The sequence below is a fragment of the Syngnathoides biaculeatus genome, chromosome 17 (assembly GCF_019802595.1).
Source record: "Syngnathoides biaculeatus isolate LvHL_M chromosome 17, ASM1980259v1, whole genome shotgun sequence".
Classification (NCBI taxonomy): Eukaryota; Metazoa; Chordata; class Actinopteri; order Syngnathiformes; family Syngnathidae; genus Syngnathoides; species Syngnathoides biaculeatus.
In genome coordinates, this window is record NC_084656.1 from 14,925,198 (window position 1) to 14,950,064 (window position 24,867).

Genomic DNA, 24,867 nt, shown 5'->3' on the forward strand with positions numbered 1-24,867 from the left:
GACTATTTTATATCTGTCACTTCATTCCCTTTTGATTTGAATAATCTTTCCTGAACTTTTCCATGTCTCATTGTATGAGACTCAAACCTTTTATCTGCATTATTATACACGCTCCTCAAAGATGTGACTTTTATGTCCTGCTAGAAATCCGACTCTCCACAAAGGAAAGTATTTCTCGCCTTTGAATCTATTTTTAGTGTTTATCTGGCTTAAGTCCAATGGTTCCCAAACCTTTTATTTGCCCAGCACCCCTATATATATATATATCTTTATTTTATTGTACTGTACCTACAAAACGTAGAGGTCATTTAAAGATGAAGGTGTACTCTAAAAACTTTTCCCTCCTGTGAAAACTCAACTCATAAATACCGTAAAGGTCAGAAAGTTTTGAGTCTTAGACCTTTTGAAGAGAATTAAGCCTGAAATTCACCTTATTCATTTTGTCAGTTTGGACAGCCTAAACATATTAAGCGGATTTCCTTTGGCTTTAGGGGGAGGGGTCTAAAACTTTTGTTCCTAAACGGAGGACCACGTTCCAGTAAAAGTAATAAAACTCCTACATTGTGATTGAGTAGCAGTGTTGGTTCCATTAGAGGAAGTTGAGTATTGATATTTTTTATTTGGAAAACTTTTCTACATCCGGTTTTCATTTTTTGGCTTCCTGGTATTTTCCTGGTCTGTGTGATGACAGATTGGGGACCGTTTCACTTTTTGAAATGACGGATTTTGAGCTGTTTGTTTCATGCATCTGAGTCTCATCTGTTTTTGTAGCTTGGCTAAAAGGAGGTTTAGATTGCTAAGGTTAGCTAGCTGAAACAATTGTGCCACCCACAGAATAGCAGTTATCTATTTGTCATTTCCTAACAAAACGGTTGTGTTTTTATTGTTTAAATATGTGCTTGGTTAATGCCTTGGCACCTGACAGGTAAAGTACAAGGTGCTTCTTGGGGTACACAACAGCCATGACTGACTGCATTTTTTCCATCTTTCTTTCCATTTGTGTATTACCACACCCAAACGGCATCCCTCTTGAATTATCCCATCCTCTTCCAGTCCTTTTCTAACTCCCTGCCTCTCTTTTCCCACTCTTTTGTCTTCATGTGTGATCTGTTGCTCCTCTGGGTGAAGTTCGGCGGTAGATTGATGGTGTTCAAGCTTGACTGTGGTCAGCGAGGGCCCACTCCCTCCCACATTTCCTCTGATCCGCTCCTCTGTGCATTAATTCCATCTCCATACTTCATTGCCATCCTTTCCTTCATCACTCATTGTTCCTTCCTGTCGGGCGTAACAACAGTTTTTCCCAACCCATTTTATCTTTTTTTCTGTTCAGGGACCTTGATTTTGTTCTTTCCTGTTTTCCCCACTTCACTTATTTTCTTGTTTTTCCTCTGCTGTGGCCATTTTTCCCCTTTGCTCATGCAAAATAGTATATTTGTATTTCTCCACAGACAAAAGTGGACAATTGTTGTTTTATTCGAAGAAAACAAATATTCCATATGGTTGAAAAAAAAAAAAATCTGACAAAGGACGAGAACCAATATAAATGAAATGATAAAAAGGTGCAACAAACCCATTGGAGTTAATGGAAGACGGGAGGGAGAGTGTTATTACTAGGTCAAGTCTGTCTAATATGTCCCCACAGGCTTACATGACTTATCGGCTGCTTGAGTTCGGAATAGTTCAGATTGGAAATTATATGTACTTGTCAAAAAAATAATAATAATGAGAGAGAGGAGGTGATAAACGTGTCACTATACACCTTTGAACATAGCTTTTGTTTTTTGTTTTTTTAGGAGAAAAATATTGGCGGGTTATTCCAGTAATTTATCATCTATTTATAACAAAGCCAAATGGTCTAACCATGAGCCATTGTAAATAGGTACTTTTAGTATTACATGTGACCCAAAAACAAGAGACACTCGCCAAAACATATCCAATGGCTTGAGCTTTCCAGATGATGACAAAAATTAGTTTTAAACTATCACATTTTCATAAGCCTTTAATGGTATACCAATAAGCACATAATTAACCCATTTATAAACTTTTTAAATGTGTAGGCACTTGTATTGTTCTCACTGGGGTTAATTTACAGGTTGCAGAGACAAACAATGACTGCACTCCAGTCCATGTCAACTTTTTAAAAGATGACAATAAGTACATGGCAATCACATTGACAAGGTTTCAAATTGATGTCTCTGTGCATCAATGTAAATGCAATCATTCTGACATCAATTAGCAGGCTCAGAAACAAAACAAAAAGAACAAATGTTGGCATAATTTAATATCCTATATTAGCATTTTTAATCACCAGCTGTATGTGAAAACAGAAGTTAATTTACTTGGCAGGCTAAGCGTTGCAAAATGTTGTGTATGTGCCAAAACAAGATTAATTAAAGGATTCCAATGGCGAAAACTGCTGCGGGTGGTCTCACTGAAGTGCATTTCTAGTTTGACAAAGAAAAATTGAACTCTTACAGCTTTGTTTTTCAGACTATTCTCCCTCCTCCTGTCTCCAAGGGTCGATTTTTTTTTTCTTACCACCAATTAAACACAGACATTGTATCTGGACAGCCGAGTACCATAATGTATGGGAATTGCGCTGTTGACTTGTCTACACAGAAGATAAGAATTTCTTACAGCGCTGGGTTTACTTCTCTGCGGAGTCTCGAAAGCTCTGAGGAAGCCAAACTGGTGTTTCTAAAAATGTCACAAATAATCCAGTTTTTCAAACCACAAAATTCCAAATGTGAAACATGGCAAATCTTTTGATTTCTCCAGAACTTTACACAAGAATAGTGTATCAAAAAAAGTTCACAGTTTAAGATACAGACTTTAATGGACTCCATTGAAAAATGTAAATAATCAAAGTGCCCTCATCCTATCTGGTTTGAAAACACAAAAAAGCATTTCCTCAACAAACTAGTAGTGTAACCTGTGGCTTGTATGTCATGTCTGCGAAGTGTGTTGGGAACTTATAAAGTTAATGAACTATTTAAGGATTTTAACTTGGGGTGTACATCGCAAATGTATAATATGTTTTCCAGACTGGCATTCAGCACAGAACTGCCCTGAGCATCTGCTTCAACAAATGTTTCCTCCTAAAAAGGGCAGTGAATATAAAATTCACCCTCACACTCAGTATCATGGACATTTTTAACATTTTGTGAACATAAATTATTCTGACGGATTTACTGTTTGGTGATAAAAAGAAATGCACACAATCTGTTCTGCAAAATTCATATGGGCAGATTGTTTTCAAAATGTTCATTCAAAACTGACAATTTAGTCTTGTCTGTCATATTGTCATACATTGGCATCTCCTATCTGACTACACCTATGACTCGTACTTTGATGTGAGAGTGTGGGCAATCACATCACAAGATGGAAATTGGTTGCTGCAAACTAAGTGGGTTTAAGTTCACACAAACTGTGTCACATTGATTGAATGTTTTTTTTTTCTTGGTGCATATTGCTTGCTCACCTCATCTCATTATTTTCTCCACTCAAGCAATCCTGTTCTCGTCTTTCTCGTAGCCCCAATTTCCCGACGCATACGTATTGATCTGTTCCGTCAGGCCTTTCTTTAACAGTCTGCCTCTCCAATCACAGCACTGCCACTGCAATGATAGTTTTGATAGTCCCACCTGAGAAGACACTGTCTATTTTAAATGTTAAGTTATATTGTGGTGGAAGCACAAGCTCAACAATCCCTCTTACTTGATTCATTTCTTAAATACCAGTTTATAATCTAACAGCAAAGAAGATAGCTGGATTGCATACTGGTGTAAACATCTCAAACTCACTACAAACTTGGACAAAGCATGAAAGCTTCCTGCGTCCATCATTTTTGCCACAAACTCAAAGTAGACTACATTCTAACATTAAAGGACAGATTTATTTCGCCATGCCAATAAAGGAAGTCCTCAGTTTCCAGTTTCTATTCACTAACACAACCCAATTTTACTAAGTCGAAAGGCATCGTAGAATATTTTGTCTAACTTGACAGCAACACTTCCTGCTCATAAAAATTAGATTCAAATGGAAAAACTGACTGATACCACCGACCTTTTACTCCCCTGTTGGGCTTGCACATTGTGCACTGGACCAAAGGGGCTATAGGTTGTTATCCAAGGACCGTCTGTTTGTGTAAGATTATTTACAGGGCTGCTGTACATTTTCATATAGAATTCTAAATAGATTGATCTTCATACAACACATTTAAAAAAATAATAATAGATGATAGATGATGTTTGAATAGAAATCAAAAATCATGCTGTACTAAAGCTGTTTGGAGCCCAAAGGTACAAGATTTCTGCCACTTTTTTTTAATCATGCTGTTCAGCGCAAAAACCTTGCAGTATGCTGATGTTGCTCATCCTATAATCAGGCCCTCTGAACTCCTCTGTGACTTCCCTGCTGTGCAGATAACCTTATTAGTGTTTTGTTTTCTTTGTTTTCCTGAAATTCATTATTTTTGTTGCCTCAGTTATGTTGTTTTGTTTAGCCCCCCCCCTTTTGGGGGGAAGGTGGGGGGCATCACAAAAGTATTTCAAAGTCATGCATCATTCCTGTTCTATTTTGACTAATGATTAATTGTAGTTTATGAAAATCAACAAACGCATAGTACGATAAACTGTTTAAATATGCCATCTATTGAGATCCAGTTCAAAAGGTATATAAAAAAAAAATGCTTTCTTTCCTTTCTTTTTTGGGGGGGAGGGGAATTAACTGGACTCATACTTTCATATAATTTTGGAGTAGTGCAGAGCTGCATTGCATCTTGCTGTGCACCAGTGTTTCTATTTTGACTACCCTATGAAGTTTTCTACCTGCTAGCGTTAGCCATCATTAACTGTCAGCTCAAAATTCTGAAAAAAAAAAAAAAAAAAAAAAAAAAAAATTCTAGAAATAATGTCAACCACTTTGCTAAAGGAATCTTTAGGGTTTGCCACGGAGTACATTTTGGACAATCTGGGAGGAATGTATCCAAAAAGATAAAGTGAGGCATGTGCAAATGGGTTTTATCGAACGTGAGATGAATTGTAATGACTGATCTTGTGTCTTTAGATAAATTATCTAATTGGCATGTGCAAACTAGAACGTAAACCAGTGCCAGAGCAGCCCAGAATAAATAAAAGCTTTGGGAAGAACCTTTCTGCTCATCTAAAGATTGTTTAAATGTCACAAACAAAAATTTCAATACAACGGGCAATCAGTTGATCGCCCACCCCGATTAAATCTGTTGAATAGAGATTCCACTGTGCAAAAAAAGCAAAAACGAGGTCAGTGTCAAAGTGAGTGACATTTTGTGGCCATAATTTTGGCAATTTTGGACACAAACCTGTCTATCTTGATTATCTCAAGGTGCTCTGACACTATGAACTCGCAAGCATGTGTTATTCAAAAATATGATATGCGTATTTTGAGTTGATTTTTATTGTTCTTGACTTTTGTGAAAGTGGGCCACGATTTGGCGCAGTGAAAATGCAGGCCCCAGTGTGACAGATGCTGAGAACCACTCTGCCAAAGTTGTCACTTTCTACCCTTCAACATGCAACCTATACTAATGCAACAATTAGATACTGTATGTTTCCAAGCTGAAAGTCAAGTGTCAAAGGGGAAAAAAAATAAAATCAATTCTCCATGGCACAGGTGGATCAGTAAATCCAGATCAGGCTCCCGGCATAGTGTGTAGGAGGGTTATAAGCTACAGCAAACAGTGTGGCATCATAGCAGAGAGATGGCATTCATGGTGATGGCAAATTCCGCAAAGAACAGAGACAAATGGCAGCATACACTATCCTGACATCCATGAAAAAGCAACACTGAGTTTCTCACTCTCTATCACGCTAATGTGACCAGAAACTGAAGAATTAGTGATGAAAAATCTAAGCGTAATTTTAAATGAAAACTATCACCGCTTACAGTGGGAAGGTCTCCAAAGCAAAAATATGCAGCATGACAAATGCAACCAAAACGTACTGTTTGGTGGAAACATGGATTTTTGAGAATACCTGACAAGCTATTGTAAGCCGTGTTGAGGGGATATATATATATATATATATTTTTTTTTTAATGTATTTATTTTACTAATAAAAATATGTTTGCGACATCAACCTTGTCACTGCAGTCGTGTGTTCCAACCAGATCCATTTTATAGAGAAAAGTGTAACTTGTGTTAAGAGCGCCTGGGTCTGGACTCCGACAAAAAGTTAAAAAAAAAAAAAAAAAAAAAAAAAAAAAAAGTCCAAACTGTACTGGGCTGTTATTCTATCAACATACTGACACGTCAATTGCTTGAGCATCTGTGATTGTTCTCTGCTCCACTGAGCAACATTCGTCTGCCACTTTGTTCTTTACCATGCTCACACCCTGTCAAAAAAAAAAAAAAAAAAAGCCAAATTGCAAAGCTGAAACTCAAATCAGAGTGAAAATGTGTTGACTCTTTGAATTGCTCATCTATCTTCCATTCCTGTCGCAATATTTTGGAAAAAAAAATGTTCTTGTCAGAATAAAAGAATTGCCTTCTTCGGTTAGTGCAGACCTTAAAATAACTATCTTCCACTTGTACAAAGAGAAACATAGCTTACATTTCCACAGCGTAACTTCCAAATCTTTGTTTCCAAATTATGAGCTCACCTGCCTGCACTGATATTACAGAGGCATTTTAATCTTAGTAAGGAGCTAGAAACGGCCCGTTGCCTGTTTAAATGGGCGGTGAAAATGCCCTCTTTAAAGATTTGACGGCGAGAGAAATGAGCTGAGGGAGGCATATGCCCAATATAAGCCGCTATGGTTGGATGCAGATAAAAAGCACAGTGTCCATAAAATGACAATGAAAATTGGTTCTCGACGAACACTCTGTGTACTGGCCTGTGCCACATGGTTGAGGCTGCAGCATTCCTGCCAATATCCGGAGGAGGCTTGAGAACAATGCAGAGGGCTTAGGGGTGGCCTTGACAAATGAAATCATCTCTTCAAATGCGCATATCCCTGTTAGATAAAACCCTCCACTTGGCTCTCCTACCTTCATCCATCCTTTATTCTCTGGTTTTGCAGTATTTCCCCCAAAACCATATCCATTTTCAAGTCGTGTACATACAAACACATTCTTTTTTGGAGTTTGCTCTTCACATTAACACTCTTTTAAAACCTTACAGTTTGTAAATCTCTGTCAAGGCGGAGACTTCACTTAACAACTGAAGATGACTAATCGCCATGTATTGATTTCACCATTGGCTATCAATAAGCAACCTCGATTGACACCTATATTATTTAAATTGCAGCAAATTGTAACACTTTAAGGAGACTAACATTTCCAAAGGCTGATAATTAATAAAAGCACTGTCATTTTTTTATACATTCAAAGAATAAATGTATAGCAGCAGTGCTTTCAATAATTAAACGAAATTGTCTCGCATGTATCAAAGGCAGCAGAGCCTGAGGGAGTGAGACAGTTCAAATGAAGAAGCCATCCATCCATCCATCCATTCATTTTCTATACTGCTCATCCTGATTAAGGGTGTGGGAGAGCTAAAGCGCGGCCGACTGAGCGAGAAGCAAGATAAGTGGTTATTCCCGTGGCACATATAGAAAAACCACTCACTGTCAGAGTTACACCTTTGGGCAATTTTGGAGTCTTCAATTAACCTATTCTGCTGGTGTTTGGACTGAAGGGCTGAGTGGAGATTCAAATTCAGAATCTCTTCATTATGTGAAGCACTATTATGCTTAAAAATGACTGTGTTGGTAATTACCTGCAGTTTCATTACAATTACTAATCGTCATGTTGAGAATAAAATGGTAATGCATATATTTCAATTACTTTCTCAAAGTACTTCAGAGGTTGAATGTAATTACATTTTGATTTTCTTAATTTTGAGAGAATGCCTCAACACGACCCTTGATGTTTCCTGTAAATAAGTGTTAAACCATTATCATTCATTATTTTGCAATCAACCACAAATTTGTTCTTTACAAAAATAATTAATAAAACATGATTAAATATACACACATAATTGAAATGCAGCGGCACGGTGGCTCTGCTGATAAAGCGTTGGCTTCACAGTTCTGAGGTCCGGGTTTCTATCCCGGACCCGCCTGTGTGGAGTTTGCATGTTCTCCCCGTTCCTGCGGGGGTTTCCTCCAGGCACTCCGGTTTCCTCCCACATTCCAAAAACATGCAAGATTAATTGGACACTCAAAATTGCCCCTAAGTGTGATCGTGAGTGTGGGCTCTTTGTATCCATGAGCCCCGCGATAGGTTGGCAACCAGTTCAAGGTGTACCCCGCCTCCTACCCGTTGACAGCAGGGATAGGCTCCAGCACTCCCCACAACTCTCGTGAGGATAAGTGGTGAAGAAAATGATGGATAATTGAAATGCACGTGCTGCCCAAAACTATAAAGATGAAATTGTTCAAAAGTCTATTTTCTTGTAGGTGTCCAAAAGTGTAATTTTGGGTCTAACCTTTTCAAAATCTCAAACTAATACATTGCCCCATAAAAGTGGCGCTTCAAAGTCATATTTAAAAAAAAAAAATACATAGATAATTGGCACATGACCAGAGAGGTGCAATCATAACCATCAGCTTAAGAAGATATGGAGCTTTTGCCACTATTTGTCAAATGTAACTAACGCTGTAATCATAGAAAATTTACCAAAAATTAATGACACTTTCTCACAATTATCTTATGTTTTTGCATATATGTAATTAAATTTCATCATCTCCTGACATGTGATCAACGTTCCAGTTGTAACTAACCCCAACCTTGTTGGGAACTGTGTCAACATGTTCAGGAAATAGGCACGAATGTAGCTTCGCGACTGGTTTGCTTGTTTTCAGTTAATTTAGTTAGTTGCTTTACAATACCATAACAATCAACAATACTACATAAAAATGATTTAACAAATGCTAGCTCGGAAGTTATGAGTGAAATAGCAGCGGGCATTTAAGCTTTTAACATGTGGCTTTTGAGCAGTAAATTACTGGTGCATAGTTCTGTGCAATGGCAGATGTGTTGAGAGAAGAGAGTTCCAGAAAAGCGAAGTACAGCAGTGAAGCAGGCTTTCTCCCAGGTTCTCTACCCGGTCCTGTCTAGTTGGTAAAGAAGGTTTGAATTAGAGGAACAGAGACTGTGTAAGGGGGCGTAAACTGTGTAGCAGGTCAGTGAAGTTGGAAGGACTCTGTGAAGGGCTTGAAAGTGAGGGGAATGACTTTCAATTGGATGTGTTGAGGAAATTAATAAATGAATTGGCCTCCGGCCATGCTAGTCTATTTTTGATGCTGCTTGAAGGCAAAGGTTACTACAACCTTATGAATGCTTAATGTACACAACACCACATGAATTACAAGAAAAAAAAAATACCTATTGCTTCTTCAATCCACTTTATATTCCATACATGTCCCTAAATCTCTACTCTGCGCCCTTATTTCGTCTATCGCCTCTCAAAACAGCCTCAGTTTATTTTTCCCATTCTTATTTTCTGTGCCACTTTTATCACCTTGAGCACTGCACTTTGGCTTCTTTGCCCTGATCCTCAGCACATTCTGTTCGCATCTTTCATCTTTCCTATGAAATAGTTATCTTGTTCAACATTCTATAATTCATAGTTTTCCTCTACCTTACCTTCTCCTATTATGAAAACTGGTATTTTTATTGCATCATTTTTACATTGTAGTCACTAAGCAGTTAATGGGTGTTTTTTCCATTTAAGAACAGAAATGTGACAGAGCGTTGTCCTGTTTACAGCAAGCTCTGAGGACGATTGCCCAAGGTGGAAAGATTCTTTGGTTGTGGGTTGCTCTTTGGTCAACAATGTTAACTGTTGAGTACCATAAATTAGAAGATTCCCGCCGCCTTCCAAAAGAGCCCAATCACCATATATAATTCTTCCAAAAGTTCGAGTTGTCTCACATATTGCAAGACTGTGCTGGTAGAATGTAGTGGATTATAACCCAATGTACACTTACGAGAAAACGACCACGGTACACCCCTCAGAATGATGAGCATTTCTGCATGAATTATTCATATGTGGTGTGATCCTAATTTAAATCACACTAACGGGCAAAGAACAATCTGCTTAAAATAAACATTTACATGTTTTCATGCGTTTATTGGACCAACAATTTGAATATTCAAAGTGTAGGTTGTCAAAAGTATGTAAATGAAATCTAATCAGAGAGTCCAATCAACGTGACAAGATTGGATGTGTTAGTTAAAGCCGCCTTGTACTTTTTAAAAATGTATTTTTGTAGTCTACGGAATTTCGGAATGTGAACTGGGCGGCGGCCGAAGATGGGGACCTTGTCGCTCAGATCCCTGGCAACAGAAGCTAGCTCTAGTAATGTGGAAAAACAGTATAAAGTGAATTTGGCCACCAAACTATCCATATTGTCTGACTTTAACTGGATCAACACACATGGCTACATTCATCTCGGTTCATCTTGACCCTCAGCAGGTCAAGCAGCATTGTTAAATTTGTTGGCGCTGAACTAGTCAGTTGCGAGGAACCCTGTGGCACATACACAAAAATATACATCTATTACAGTGTAGAGGTTATTTTTATGGACTCTGGTAATTTAGTGCAACGCATTCTCTTGTAGCATATTTCCAAATGAAAGCCCCCTCCTTTATTTGAATTAAAATGGCTGTAAAATGTGATGTAGAAGGAAAAATGGACGACGGTTATGGCATTTCCTGATCTTACTACGAGGATAGGAAAACTCAGAATTGAGGACAAAGTATGAGATAGAACAGAGAACATTAGACAGTGAAAGGGATGAAAGGAGATGAACAATGTAGATTTCTGAAGTTAATACTGTAGGAAAAGCGAAAAGGGAGAAGAGGCATGTGGAAAAAGACGAGAGTTAGCGAGCAACGGAGCGATTGAGTTTTCCCCCTTATTTTATGAACTCCCTGCGATCTCCTTGCAATAAATCAGGATGGTTTATATTGCCAACAATGCACTTAGCGCTCTGTAAATAACAAAGCCTTTATTGGCTTTTACTCGATTGACTTGTTGAAATGCATCCGTTAGAATGTTTGGCCTCATTACAAAGAACTGGACAAATGAAAGGAAGATGTGAGTAAAAATCTGCCGTATCAAGAAAGCTTTGTTTTTATTATTATTATTATCACCTATACCGTCATTATCTGAGCCACTTATCCTCACAAGGATTGCAGGAGTGGTGGAGCCTAACCCGGCTATCTTTTGGCGAGAGGCGAGGTAAACCTTGAACTGGTTACCAGCCAAACGCAGGACAAACATATTGTTACTTACTTTGTGACGAAATAGATTGTAGAAATGGTAAAATAAGGTGGTCGATAAGTCATATTTTAAGTCATTATCAAATATATCCATCATTCAGTGATGACCTCAGAAACATCACTGTTATAGTTGCATTTTTATGTATACTTGGGTGAAAGTCTATTTTTAATTTTCCCAAAATTGACCATTGCGCTATTGTTTTAGATAAATGTACTTTCATGTTATATTATAATTTCATCTTATATTTTATTTTCTATGGTTAACCACATCTTCATTAATGCGTCGAGAGTGATGTAAAGTGTGTGCAGTATCTGATTTTCTTCCAGCTGTGACACCATTATTGTTATTATTGTATTACTTTGCCATTTTCACCCTTAAAGTGTATTACTGAGTACGCCTGGACATTCTTCATCACAATGGCTAAGACAACTGTTTTTATTACAGGTACTTTTTTTTTTTTAAATGAATGATGAGTGTTACGCTCCGGCTGAACTTATTCTACCCCGACTCATTTAACATTTAATTAAGTGGGTGTTTAAATTGATTTAACATTGTTACATTGATTAATATTGTACTTTAAGAAAGGAATTAATGTAATATTGACAATTTGGAAATCAAAGAGCATAATAAGGTTCAGCCAATGTGTTTACACTTCACTATTAGTTAGATGGATAGGAGTAGAAGATGTAGATACGGTGATTGGTGTAGTATAATCTTCATTCATAGTTGAATTTATATATTTTTTATGTTTTGTAACTACTTCCACACCTTTCCAACTATCCGTCATATTTTGCCCAGCTAGTAAAATAGTCTATCCCTCCCTTATTACAGGCACTGGTAATAAAATTTGAGGACTACATGGTGCAGAAACATTGTGGGAAATGTTTGACTTCTGACCCAATCCTTCGGGTGCAACAGAGCCCGAGGAGACCTCAGAGAGAAGAAGGATCATGTAACTATTCAAATTTGACAGCACACTTCCTTGCTGGGCAAGTATGAAGGTGAGAACTGCTGCAATTGCAAACGACTATTGGACTGACATTACTACTGCCTTTTAAAACAAGCAGCAGGGATTTGGACTAGATTAAAGCACTATGCTGTTAAAATGCCTCTGAAGAGATATCAGATTCCACTTTAAAAGTGACTTTCTTTTGGTGGAGGAGTGGAAATAGAGTTCTCTGTCTGCATTATTGTGAACACGTCTCAGATTAGAGTTTTTAGCAGTTTCATAAATATGTACGACAGTCTATTTTTATTTATTTTTTGCACACTGGGTGGGTGTGTATATATTATTTGCACACACACACTGGACTCTTCAGGAAGGACACCTCTACATTATAGTACAAAATCTCTATTAAAAAAAAAAAAAAAAAAAAAAAAAAAAAAAAATCACAGCACTCCCACAATACAGAGCAGAGAAGGCAGTCAGTAAGCAAATGTTGGGTGTTTTCACAAGAACTGGAAAAGGAGCCCTGGAACCACAGAGATATGTTTTTTTTTTTTTCTCTTTAAAACTAAAACTCTCTAGATAATGGTTACTTGGACATGTTGGTTTGCATGAAAATTACAGATGAAGCAGTGCTCAATAAGAGCTAAGATAATTGACAACTACAAGTGACCAGACCCATTGGCCTGATTTAACCAAAACCATCTTATAAAATAGTTATTGCCTTTCTCTGCCATTTTAAAATGTGTAGTGTACAGATAACATCATGATCCAAAGGAATTTACATAGACCCCAAGAACCTGAAGATACCAAACTCCAATTTGCAAGGTGCTGCTGTACTGTGGGTGGTCACAAGCTGCTTGTTCTCTTATTCAACAAAAGGGTTTTGTTTTTTTTGTTTTTCTGATACCTTGTGTACTGGGCACAGTAAATGTCGAATAGGCTAAAGAACCTGTATCAAGCTCATAAGCTTAAGAAACACATACAAGCACCATGTTTTGCCATTTATAATTTCAGAACCTATACGTATGCAAACATATTTAAAAAAAAAAAAAAGTCAAGGTCCACATGGAATAACAACCATGTTTACAAAAAATCATATTTTAGTCTCATGACTCTTAAGCACTTAAGGATAAATGATGGGCTAAAATTGCATACCTCTTTTTATTTAAGACGTGGCTATGAGAATGCGGATTAATACCATCCTAAAAAAAATTATTCAGGTGGAACAGCATTAAACTCAACTTGAGAATGCAAAAATGTTCCATATCTACCATGTATATTTTTTTGGTTCATTTTCCTTTCTATCACAAGTGGCTGTACTTCAGAATGGAAGTGAATACATTCAAAGGATCATGGACAACTGATTGACTAGTGTTGTCGACACAGTTTTGATCATAATTCACATGACTCAGTTTTTTTAACATTGTTTTGAGTCACACATCACACAGAGTGTGCAACCCATAGTCCATTTAACTCAACAGTAGCAATGTCATTGATAATGGATGTACGTCTAGACTGAGGCAAAATCGTTTTCGCCAATTCAGTGCTATCTGCTAGAGCAGACTGTGCTCAAACTCTGCAGTGCATATTAGTGATTTACTAGGCTATTTACAATTCTCCCACTGCTCCCTTTTCCTCACATTGTAACTCAAAACTACATTACAGGTTCCGCCACCTGCTTATCTGAAGTCATAATGAAAGTTTGGGTTCCATCAATTCCGACAAACTGCCATTTCTCCCAGCAGCGGGAGGAAAAACTGGCTTTAGTTTACTACAGAGACACACATTAAAACAACATCCACATACGAAAATCACACAAATGCTGTGTTCTACCATATCAATATTAGTTTGTGTTTATTCTGAGTAGACTTAGAGCAATTACAAATTGGTTTATAGTTTGCTTCAATATCACCCGAAGTAGGAATTACAATTAGCAAGTTGAAAATGAACTGAAAAAAAAAAAAAAAAAAAAAAAAAAAAAAAAAAATCAAATTGGCCAGGAATTTGAGGCACATGCTCAAATAATTTACAATTCAGACACAGGTATCAAAGCCACGCTCAGCACATTAGGAAGTAGTTACCACTAAACATGGCATGCAAATTGAAGTTACGCATGTACAGTATAAACCCATTACAAAGTTAATGCATTCAAAACATTCTTGCTGAAAATGCAGAAATACTCAATTTAAATGTTAACCATAAGGAAGGTAATTTCTTTATGACTGTGCTCAGTTCGTTTTATCCATTTGAAAGCTAATCCAAATACCAGAATTAAAGTCAAGATCCTGGTTTCTAAATTTTAGGCTGTGGCCAAAATGTGCTCATTAAAGTGACGAAAGATTCACCAGGCAGCAGGATCAGAAATAATAGCAATGAAAGTTTATTTTATCTTTCTAACTCCAGACAGTTTAAGAAGCTCATCATTATCGTGTTTATCTCCTTTCAATGCAATGTACACGCTGCTAACCGCAAGGGAGTTGTTTTAGAAAGGAGAGCTCATTAACATTCACAAAGCCACCGACACAAATGAGTGCATATACAGTATGAGAAATTTATGCACATACCTGTACAAAACTTCCCAAACACAAACTGTACGGAAACTAATTACAGCCCATAACACAAGTTGGAAACCGGATGTGTTCTTTAGTGTGTGTATTTGCATATTTGCGCGCAGGTGTATGTTGCGTTTCAATCAATCAGTAACACTCTAAACAACCCAAAGAGAAATTGTCTAATAGTAGCTTCCAGGTGGGCGGTTATGGAGTATGCTATTCTAAACGGTTTCGTTGATATGGTTTGACAGTGTGGAATTGAAAGTGACGCAAACTCAATTTAACTTCCCACTAAACTCCAAAAGTTCACAACCAATCAATGTGAGCAATTCTGAAGTGAGTGATGAGAAGATCCCCAGGGTCATTTATTTATAAATATATAGTTTGGGGTTTTTTTTGTTTTTTAATGAAAGCTGTTGTTTACATGTACATTTGGAAAATTGGACCAATGGTTCAGAATGTGTAAAAGGGTAGAATTTATTCAGGTATTATTACTTCAGCTGACGTGGTGTGTACGCGTTTGTCCTATTCATTATTTGGTTCTCAGGAACTTTGTTTTACATTCTGGTAAATGAACATGGGGAAAAAAGATCTTTAACTTCTCTTATGCAAGATGTCAAATTAAAAGCATCTTTTGTGGACAGAAGTGGTGAGTTAAGCATTTTGCCAAAGGAGTATGGGACACGAACAGTTTTAAAAGTGCTGTATTTTGGCTATTTAGACCAGCATAGAGTGACTCTCTAACAGGTAGGAGAATCTAAAACTGTTAATTCCATTTAAAAAAGAACCCTCAGTTTTTTTGTCATATAAATGTACCCGACAGGTACTTCTGTTTGACCCACTTTTATATCCGCTTTATTCATATTTAGCTGAGACCGCCCCCTTCCCTTTAATTGTCTGCCTCCATGTAGAAGACTCACTTGTAAGAACACACATTTATATTGACAGCCCTGACCTGGGAGCGGAGAGAGAGGCGGAGATCCTCACAAGTGATGTAGATAAGGTTGAAAAATTTGGATTACCTGATATCACGTCTAGAACTCATGAACCTGAGGGCAATTTTAATTTATATTTCATGTTTACTGAGGCACCATAGAGATAATATTACAACCCAAATACCAGAAAAAAATTGGTTTAGCAAAATACAGTGTGTCGACTTTAGCACAGAAATCCAGCTAAACTTCACACTCTGGTTAGGACTTAGTTACATTCTGCCTCCAACAGTATGTCAGAAGCCACCAAAGTCCAAGGTTGGCTTCAAGCCCCTCGTCTTTGAATGGGTACTTTACACGCGGAAAATGATGTCTTAGCTGACCAGCATGAGTGAAGCTTCAGTCTAATTACGATCTCTCGTATTCAGAAGCTAAAGAGGTTAACAAGATCCACATACAATCTCCGAAGACCATGACAGAAAAGTGGCAATACTGGAATTGTCTCGTGCTTTGCCAGCTTGACGATTGATGATGAAAATTCCATTCTATAGGCATAAGTGGGGGGAAAAAAAATCATGCAAATGGATGTTTTACTAGCTGCACAGCTTCCCACATCCACTTTAGGCTATCATTTACACACCTTCATGCTCGGTACACACACTCGCCGGAGTAATCCTAAAATGTGGCCGTTCTGTCAAATCTGTTCATCTGAGCCTTCTTCTGTCGACTTACACACTTTTCACGGTACATGCTCCATCATCTACGGTATGTTTAGTACCCAGGGTAGGTGAACCACCGTACTGCATTTAAAATTTGGACAACATACATTGCCAAACGTTCCAGTGAACTATGAAATATAAAGTCGAAATGTCCTAAAATGCAGTGAGTCAGCTAGTATTGTGTTTTAGGCATTTAATGACAAAGAATATCGGGGCTAGTAGACTTTTTTTCCCACCTACAATTCCTAAAGGCAATTCTGCTTCAAACATTGTGTTGGTAGCTGGCATCAAAATACAAGTCTTTGTATCTGTTTTTTGTTTCTGTTTTTATTCTAAGTGAAGGGTTCCTACTACTACAACAACTACAGTCACTGTAATGGCACAATGGGTACATGACTCAAGCTGTCAGTGGTGCAGAACAAGGTTGGACAATCTAGAGAATGGCAAGCACCTTTTTTTTTTTTTTTTTAAACTGATGTATCTCCAAATATCCACTTTCAAAAGCAGAGTATGCATATTAATTTATATTGGATAAAGTTCCTACAGTTTAAAAAAAAAAAACCCGCAGAAATCATAGTGTTAGCCTGCCTCAGAATTTCATTAGCCAGTTTTTGGTGGTATTCATGTACTCATTAGCAGGTGATGTGTGGTGACTATCAGAAGTCTAGACAGGAGAATGTTCATAGATAAAAAGTACGTAAGCCCAGATGTTTTGGGGAAAAAAAAGATGGCAAAATATAGCTCTGTGCTTATGTCTATCACATGCAAATACAAGTAGTTTATCATTATGTGCACACAAACAAGGATGAACGCAGGGTGTGGACCACGAGGGTGCCAAAGTTCAGAGCATCCATGAATGGTGCACTTCCACATGTCCGTACATGCACAAATGCATGCCACGTTGAAAAGTCAATCTGACATGTCTTACAAATAATGTAACAGTAAGTCTGAGCTCTCTGTATAAGGGTAGAAATCGGAAACAGCTGGAATTGTAGTACTGGCACCACCTTTTCTACAGCATGTTTGCCTGCTACTACAGACTCTCGGGGGTTCAAATCTAAATGTTAATGACAGTTAAGTCCTTGACCCTTTCCTTCTAGGAGTTTGATCGCTAATGATTTTTTTATGATGCAAGAAGAAAAAAAGGATGGCAGTTTATTGTAGAGGGGTTATAGAACACCTTTCTGTTATTATGAAGCTATGACCCAGGGAGAATTGAGGTGACTGAAACTGACAGATAAATGAACAAAAGGAAAATCTTTAGGATTAGAAGAAAAATGCATTCATAGAGGTTCAAAATGGTGTATAATGAATGCCATTTGACTGTGGTCTTTTTTATAAAGGGTCAAAAATCAGGAGATTGACTTTTCTTCCTTTTAAGTCAGAAAACATTTGATTCATGCGGACGCACTTAATAGACAATGGACAGGAATATTAATGACAGCAGATCTATTAAAATATGTGTAGATCAGGACGAGGTAAAGTATGGCCCGAGGTTCACATGAGCCTTCCCATTCTTTAATCTGATTTACACAGTATTTATATTGTCATATTTGTTAGATTAAGTTAACCTCTCTTTCCAAAAAGTGTATTTATGATTCTTATTGTCTAGTTATCTCATTAAATAGTTGGTTAATTTCATTATAGTATAATATAATGCTCCTAAAATAAACAATTTTGTAAGTAAATGTATACAGTACAGTAAAATTAAACTATATGTTTGTGTTTTTGCCATTTTTTTTTTCATTTTCCATGAAACGCTTGGAGGTTTTGCGCTAACTAACACTCTTAAATTGAAATGATCATAATTTCCACTACCTTGACTATGGCCCCAGTTCAAGTCGAAGAAGAAACAGCCCCATAGCCTGATGCTTCACTGTATGAATGGTGACCTTTAGTTGACGAGCAGTGTTATGGTTGTCAAACATACGTACCTTTTGGAATTATGGCCAAGTAGTTTTACCTTAATTTTGTTGGACCATCATACATTTTCCCAAGTTTGCACGATTATGGGACCAAAACATCAGTGGTCATCATAATGCAGGCTATTGCCTCTCCAACTGCTAGTTTCTATCGCTTTAGTCTGCCATGGGAGAGCTACGATGACACAGTAGCTCAAGACCGCACAGATAACTTTACATGTATGCTTAACGAAGCATTTTAATAGCTCACTTTCAATAATGGTATGACTAACTGCAATCATCCCTGTCAGAGAATTAAGTATTTTACGCTCGTAGTTAATTATATACCACATTTCTATCAACTTACCACCACCAAAAAACAACAACAAAAAAACGTCAGTATGGCACATTATCGGCGACTTTCATGAGCAACTGATTTAATGTCATCCTGTTAAATGAACAAGATTGATCCATTTGAATAATTGTTTCTTGCCACTTACAGAACGCCACAGGCAACAGCTTAAATTTCGACATTCTGTAACCAAGACAAAATTATGCAAATAATTGTGGTAATGAAATGGCCTGAAAAGCTGTGATACCAAGATATTGCCATTACGGCATTATGAGGCTCTAGCGCCGTCAACAAAATGCTTGGTAGTTGTCGACTGATAAACAGCTATATAACTGGGTATCATCACAAATGTGAAATTAATTCATTCGCTATGTTTATGTGTCCGTCTCCCTATGAAGTGATGAAGCCGTTTACTGCAGTTAAATAATTACTTTTATGTCTATATTCTGGATATGTTGTACCATAGATGTGTATAAACCATGGCAGGGGATAAAGAGGTACATATTATAAGTTGAAACAAATAATTTACCTTGTAGAGTTTGGTGATGCATGAGCAAAGTTGAATAAAAGTGCCTAGTACTTTAGCACGGTTAATTTACAAAGGAGAGTGTAGGATATAACCCAATTGCAGCTCTAATTTTAATATCCCAGTCACAGTATATGGCTCCCTTGTCAATGTTTACAATTTATTTCAGTATTTCCATTAATAGAGATTTATAATATATACATATTTTATAAGTCGGATTGGACAAATGTCACTGTGGTGTTATATTACAAGCGCATATTTGTCCGAAAATTACAATTTTTTATCACTAATGGCAGCCGATTCCCACCATGATGCTAGTGTTGGGCAAAGTCAATGTTCTTTCAAATGAAATAAGGAGTTTCTTTTTTTATCCACTATTCTGGGTCATTGGGTAAACCAATCTCGGTTTGATTTCCGCTCATCTTTGCATACAGTTGGGCAGTGAGGGATGTTCCAATTATTTGAGCACCGTTGTTGTTTTCAACATCTACTTTGTCATCATGTCTTGTAAAAATGTATGACAGTTGATGTGAACAAATTGAACCAGCGACATCTTCATATCTAGCACTACTTTAATCCTCTAATCAGAGAAAGACGACAGCGCTTTATCATCACAAATAAATCGCATTGTGTTTGTAAACTTGTGTACTTGTAAACTTGTAACCAGTATGATGCGACAAGACAAAGCTATATTACAAAAGGAAATATAATATCAGACAGACTTACACATCAGAGTACAAAGAAATTTACCACAGCTGTGTCTCAAAACTATAAACAGCCATTAAGAAACGCGAAGGAGACAGGAATGAAACAGCACTTATTTAAATTAGCAAAGTGATCATCCACAATGGTAGACCAGGCCTGGTATTTAAACAACTATTTCATCAAGATCAGAGCACTCCCATTTTGTGCTTTTCATATAAAATATGTTGAGGCTCCATCTGCTTCCGCAGCTCTTGCTTTGAAATAGATTCCAACTGTGCTAATGTGTAAATGAAATGAGCTGTGCCTGCGTTTCATGGCGAGTCGGAAATTGCGGTAAGAATGTGGCAGTAAACACAGATTACCTGCATGCTAATGTGATGAGGATTTTTTAAATCCTTAAGTGCCTCTCTTCCTCCAGTAATTTGTGCGATTGAAATGACCGTTGAAGGAATTCTATATGCGGTTGTAAAATGTTTTACAGATGCTTAAGATGTTTGTATGTGTGCTTATGGAAGCATAAAAGTAACATTCGGTAACCGAACTATCCATAAAAAGTTATTGTACAGTTTAGTTTTGTCTTTTTTGTCTAAGGGGCATGATATACTGTACTCTCATCACTAATACAATCCAAATGGGGTTTTATTGTCCTGAAACAAATTACACATCATAAAATTATGATGCAGCGACTGTGGTTTAATTATACATTTTAATTTTCTCACTCATTAATAAGCCTGTGTAATGAATTGAGTCGGGTCGGTGGCACAGATTGCCCCATTAATCACGGTAGTAATAATCAAGTAGAATGAATGATAATGACGCCTCAAAATATGTCGTTCCACTAAATTACAGATCACCTCTGGCCCAATTTGCATCCATCACAAAAATGACTGTTTGACCCTGAAACATCCTGCAACGTTCATGTAAGTTTTATTCTGACAGCAAGGAAGTTTCTTTTTTAATTATTATTTTATGCCAGGCTTTCCAAGATACACCGAAATTACACAAAAATGTATTATGATGACACAGCAAGAGAGCTATGGAGGTGCAAGTGCTTAATATAAAAAAAAATGGGCACTTGTTTTTCACATGGAAACTATGTAACATCTGCAAAATATGCTCCACCGCGCTCAATCGGTGATACATTCCTTTACGGAGTGAACTGAGTCACTTGAGATTTAAGCACTTTCAGTAGAATAATAAGAACAGTTGATCTTAACAATACATGAAGACTCTTGATCTTGATTAATTTGACTTAATCACTCATAAAAAAGAAAATGAATTCATTAAAAGTGCATAACTGACAGTGAAGCATAAATCCCAAGATAATTAAATGGCCAATGACGAAAAAAAAAAATCATTTCTGACATGGTTCAAATCAAACACTGAGCAGTCTTTCCCAAAAATAAGCAAACGTACTGGAGACCAATTTGAAATCCCCTGAGGCCCACAAAAAAACTAAAATCAAAACACTGATCAGCACACAAGATGAACAATTTCCAAATAGTGTATAGTTTTCATCACCATATTCTAGAAATAAAGTAATGGGAAAAAATTATTGGACCACACTTGTCTTGAATTTCTTGTTCTAGTAGCCCCTGAAAGAATGAAAAATGAGGTATACAAAGAGCATGTCAATACAAGCTGATTCCATAACACTTTGTTCTATTTGGAAAGCTTGGATTTGATTGATTGATTGATTGATTATCAAGAAAACCTTGGAAAATTGTAACATAGCTATTTTTTGTTACCATCATTTTTTTATGTCCAAACAAATGTACCTGTAGTAGTACGAGACATTAAAAATGAACAAGATGCTTAAAAACAAGTGTGGTTTAATATCTGAATGTATGTGCAAAGCAGGAAGCAGAAAATAAGGAGAGCTTTTCTGTTTCTTCTTAATTAAAATAGCTAGCTCAAGAGCCACTTATGTAAGCTAGGTAATATCCGCCTGATCTTAGGGCTTGATTTGACTTAACACTTAGCACGTCAGAAAGATTTTAACTTTAGATCTGAAAAGGCTTGACCACAGAGTCAGATGCCTCTGCTTCACTGGAACTTTCACACTAATGACTGACTCACTCCACAACAACCCTTAACATTTACTGCTTACGTAACCAATTAATTGGCCATAAATTGTCCACCTTATTAACATGGAACAGTTTCATTCCACTTACATGACTTGGTTGGAGGTTACACATGAGTTCTGCAGCTCTGCCACCACAACCTGCGTCATTGAGTACATCCACCCACCTGCTTGTGTAGACGCAATTGGTGATGCATTCAAGAGCAGCTCGGAATTGTGATGCAGAGAATTATTTATTCAGGGGCTGTAAAGCTGTGCATGAGGTTATTTTATATAGGCTTTTACACAAAAATGCATGCATGCAAAAAAAAATAAAATTAAAAAAAAGGGAGGGTGGCAATTTGGACATAGCAATGAGAAACGGTGACCCCCTGTTCTCCATTAAAACTCTTTAAAAACATACCTTCAAAAATTAGATGCAAATTTATTGAAGTTTGAAAATTCAATACAATCAAACCGTGCTTAGTCATTGATTCTTTCACGTACCACTCGTGATTCTTGTGCCATACTTTGAGAATTACTGCTGGAGAAGACCTATATCCCAAGTTCTAGGACATGGATTGTTTCGGCATTTAGATGTGAATGCAAAACATGAACTATAAAAGACAGTTAAATCTCCTGTATAATCAACATCATGACCTATTACAGAGTGACAGATAAATAAAATTAGATGACAAACTTTAGGGACTTAAGTCACTGCACATGACCATATTACTAGTTCCATACACCAATGAGCATTTTGGAGTCTCTTTTCCATGTAAGAGCCATGAAGTTTGAAAGGTCTATAAAGAAGATTTACACCTTGATCGGGATACATGTTTAGAATGACGGCAGGTGTACTATTTGCATTCTAAAATGTCCCTGAAAATCCACTCCTCTGATCGCATTGAGGGAGCAGCATGGAAATGATTAGCACTTGGGTTCCAAGCCATATGCTTCTATGTAATCATCATTATGTGTTTTTTACTTTTTCGGTTTTAATGTCTAAAAAGAAAGTACATAAACTTTACAAATATTTACCCCCACCAAAAAACAAAAATGTATATATAGCAAAATACAGGAATTAAATAAACAGGGCGATAAAGGGTTAGGAATATACTGTAGATAACGACAGTCTATGCAATTTCAGAATGGATAGGTTTCCAATTACGCCATCTTGTGTGTCATAGATGTCAGAGAACACAGGTGATAGGTGAAGCATGAAGTTTTGTTCTATCGTTAATTTATCCGATTGGTCTTATGGTGGTGGTGACGTCATTGAAAACCTATCCATTACAATGATTGATTTAAATGAGCGTGCCAAAAAACACACATACATGTTTAGGGTGGGATTTTAAAAAATATACTAATAATCAGCTCTTCATCATATTTTTGCCAACGAGAACAATAAAAACGCAACATTAGCTCAATTAGTCACATATTCTGAAGATACCATTTTGCAATATAGGGGCGATGTACATATGGTGTGTAAGTTTATTTTATTTTTTTCGCATTGATAAACGTTGCCATCTTTTCAAGATGTTTGACTCACATTTAAATCTGTATATATACACACACACACACACACACACACACACAAAAGTCCTGGATGCTATCTGTGATGATTGGATTAATACTCTGATGTAAGTGACTGACATTTAAAGTTTTCTTTGGTTTTATATAGTTTTCTGAACTCTTAACATTTTCTCCTCACTGCACCTGAAAAAAACAAATGAGCAACTGTCATGACAAATGATGTTGCCGCTTGAATAGATGCATCTCAGATTTGTTTTTGTTTTGTTTTTTTGTCACAGTCCAGGGCAAACACGAAAAGCAAGGTCATAGTTTTATTGTATTGTTTTTTTTTTACCAGCTTTCCAAGCTCACAGACAGAAATGTCAATTTTATGAGCAACGTGTCAAATGGCTGCATTCTTTGTGAAATGTTCTAAAAAAAACAAAAAAAAAACAAAAAAAAAACATCTAAAATCCTTCATTTTACAAATGTATTCAACTAACTAATGTACATGACTTATTCTAGAACATGTACAAGAATAAGGATGTGTGCTCATCTGTGACTGACATCACGCTCACGTAGCTTTCAACCTAAATGAGGTTAGGTCAATTTTTGCTGAAAACGAACATGTCATCAGAAAAGCAGCTTAAAATTATTACTGAGTCAAGTTTGGAGGGATTTTTTTCTGCATCGTTTTTAAGTGCAAAACTATGGAATAAGTTGCCAAAGTATGAGGTACTGTTGGTCTGATAATGAATTAGTGAGAGCCTCTCCAACATTTCACAAAGTGCAGCCAATTAACCAGTGATGTGTGGGTACCCACCAAGCAAGCTCCCAACTTTTGTCTTTTATTGCTTTGTAGAGAGAAAATATAGTGAAGTGAAGCAGTGAAGCAGCTTGTAGTTATTTTAAAAAAAAAGGCATTATTCAAAACATCTTAACTGGCAGGAGGTCAGTCAGGCAGAAAGGGCAAATGTTTTAGCGAAACCATGTGACAAGGAAAGAGACAAAAGTAAATATATATATATATATATATATATATATATATATATATATATATATATATATAATATATATTTTTTTTAAGTGCAAAATAACACCAAATTGATGGTGGAAACCCAATTAAAAAATTCAAAGAAAGATTTCTTAGGGCTAATCACTGGAGAGCACCCTTTGCAGCTATATAATCAACCCAATTGAGGATATGTGGCTGCTGTGAATGAGCAGTGCACTATTCTCTCCTTCGAGACTGATTCTAATTTTCTTTTTATGCACTCCTTATCTGCACATATAGGGATCCTTGTACAGCAAAACATAAACGCTGATGAAAAATCTCCTTTGATACTCAGACTCATCCAATTTTTTTTGTTCACATTTTTCTATG

General features: G+C 36.8%; 1 protein-coding gene across 5 annotated transcripts in view; it reads right to left on the minus strand.

Annotated features, from left to right (window-relative positions):
* The window catches only part of cntfr (ciliary neurotrophic factor receptor), a 283,752-nt gene extending 261,548 nt beyond the window's left edge, over positions 1–22,204 (minus strand). The window contains exon 1 of one of the 5 annotated variants that reach the window (XM_061801928.1): positions 22,081–22,204. Coding sequence is in view for 1 of the 5 variants with exons in the window: in XM_061801927.1 (XP_061657911.1) it covers positions 22,081–22,104 (24 nt within the window). In the remaining 4 variants the exon portion in view is untranslated. The remainder of the gene's footprint in view (positions 1–22,080) is intronic. The other 4 variants (XM_061801931.1, XM_061801929.1, XM_061801930.1 and 1 more) reach the window with 4 other exon arrangements.
* Positions 22,205–24,867: the final 2,663 nt, after the last annotated feature.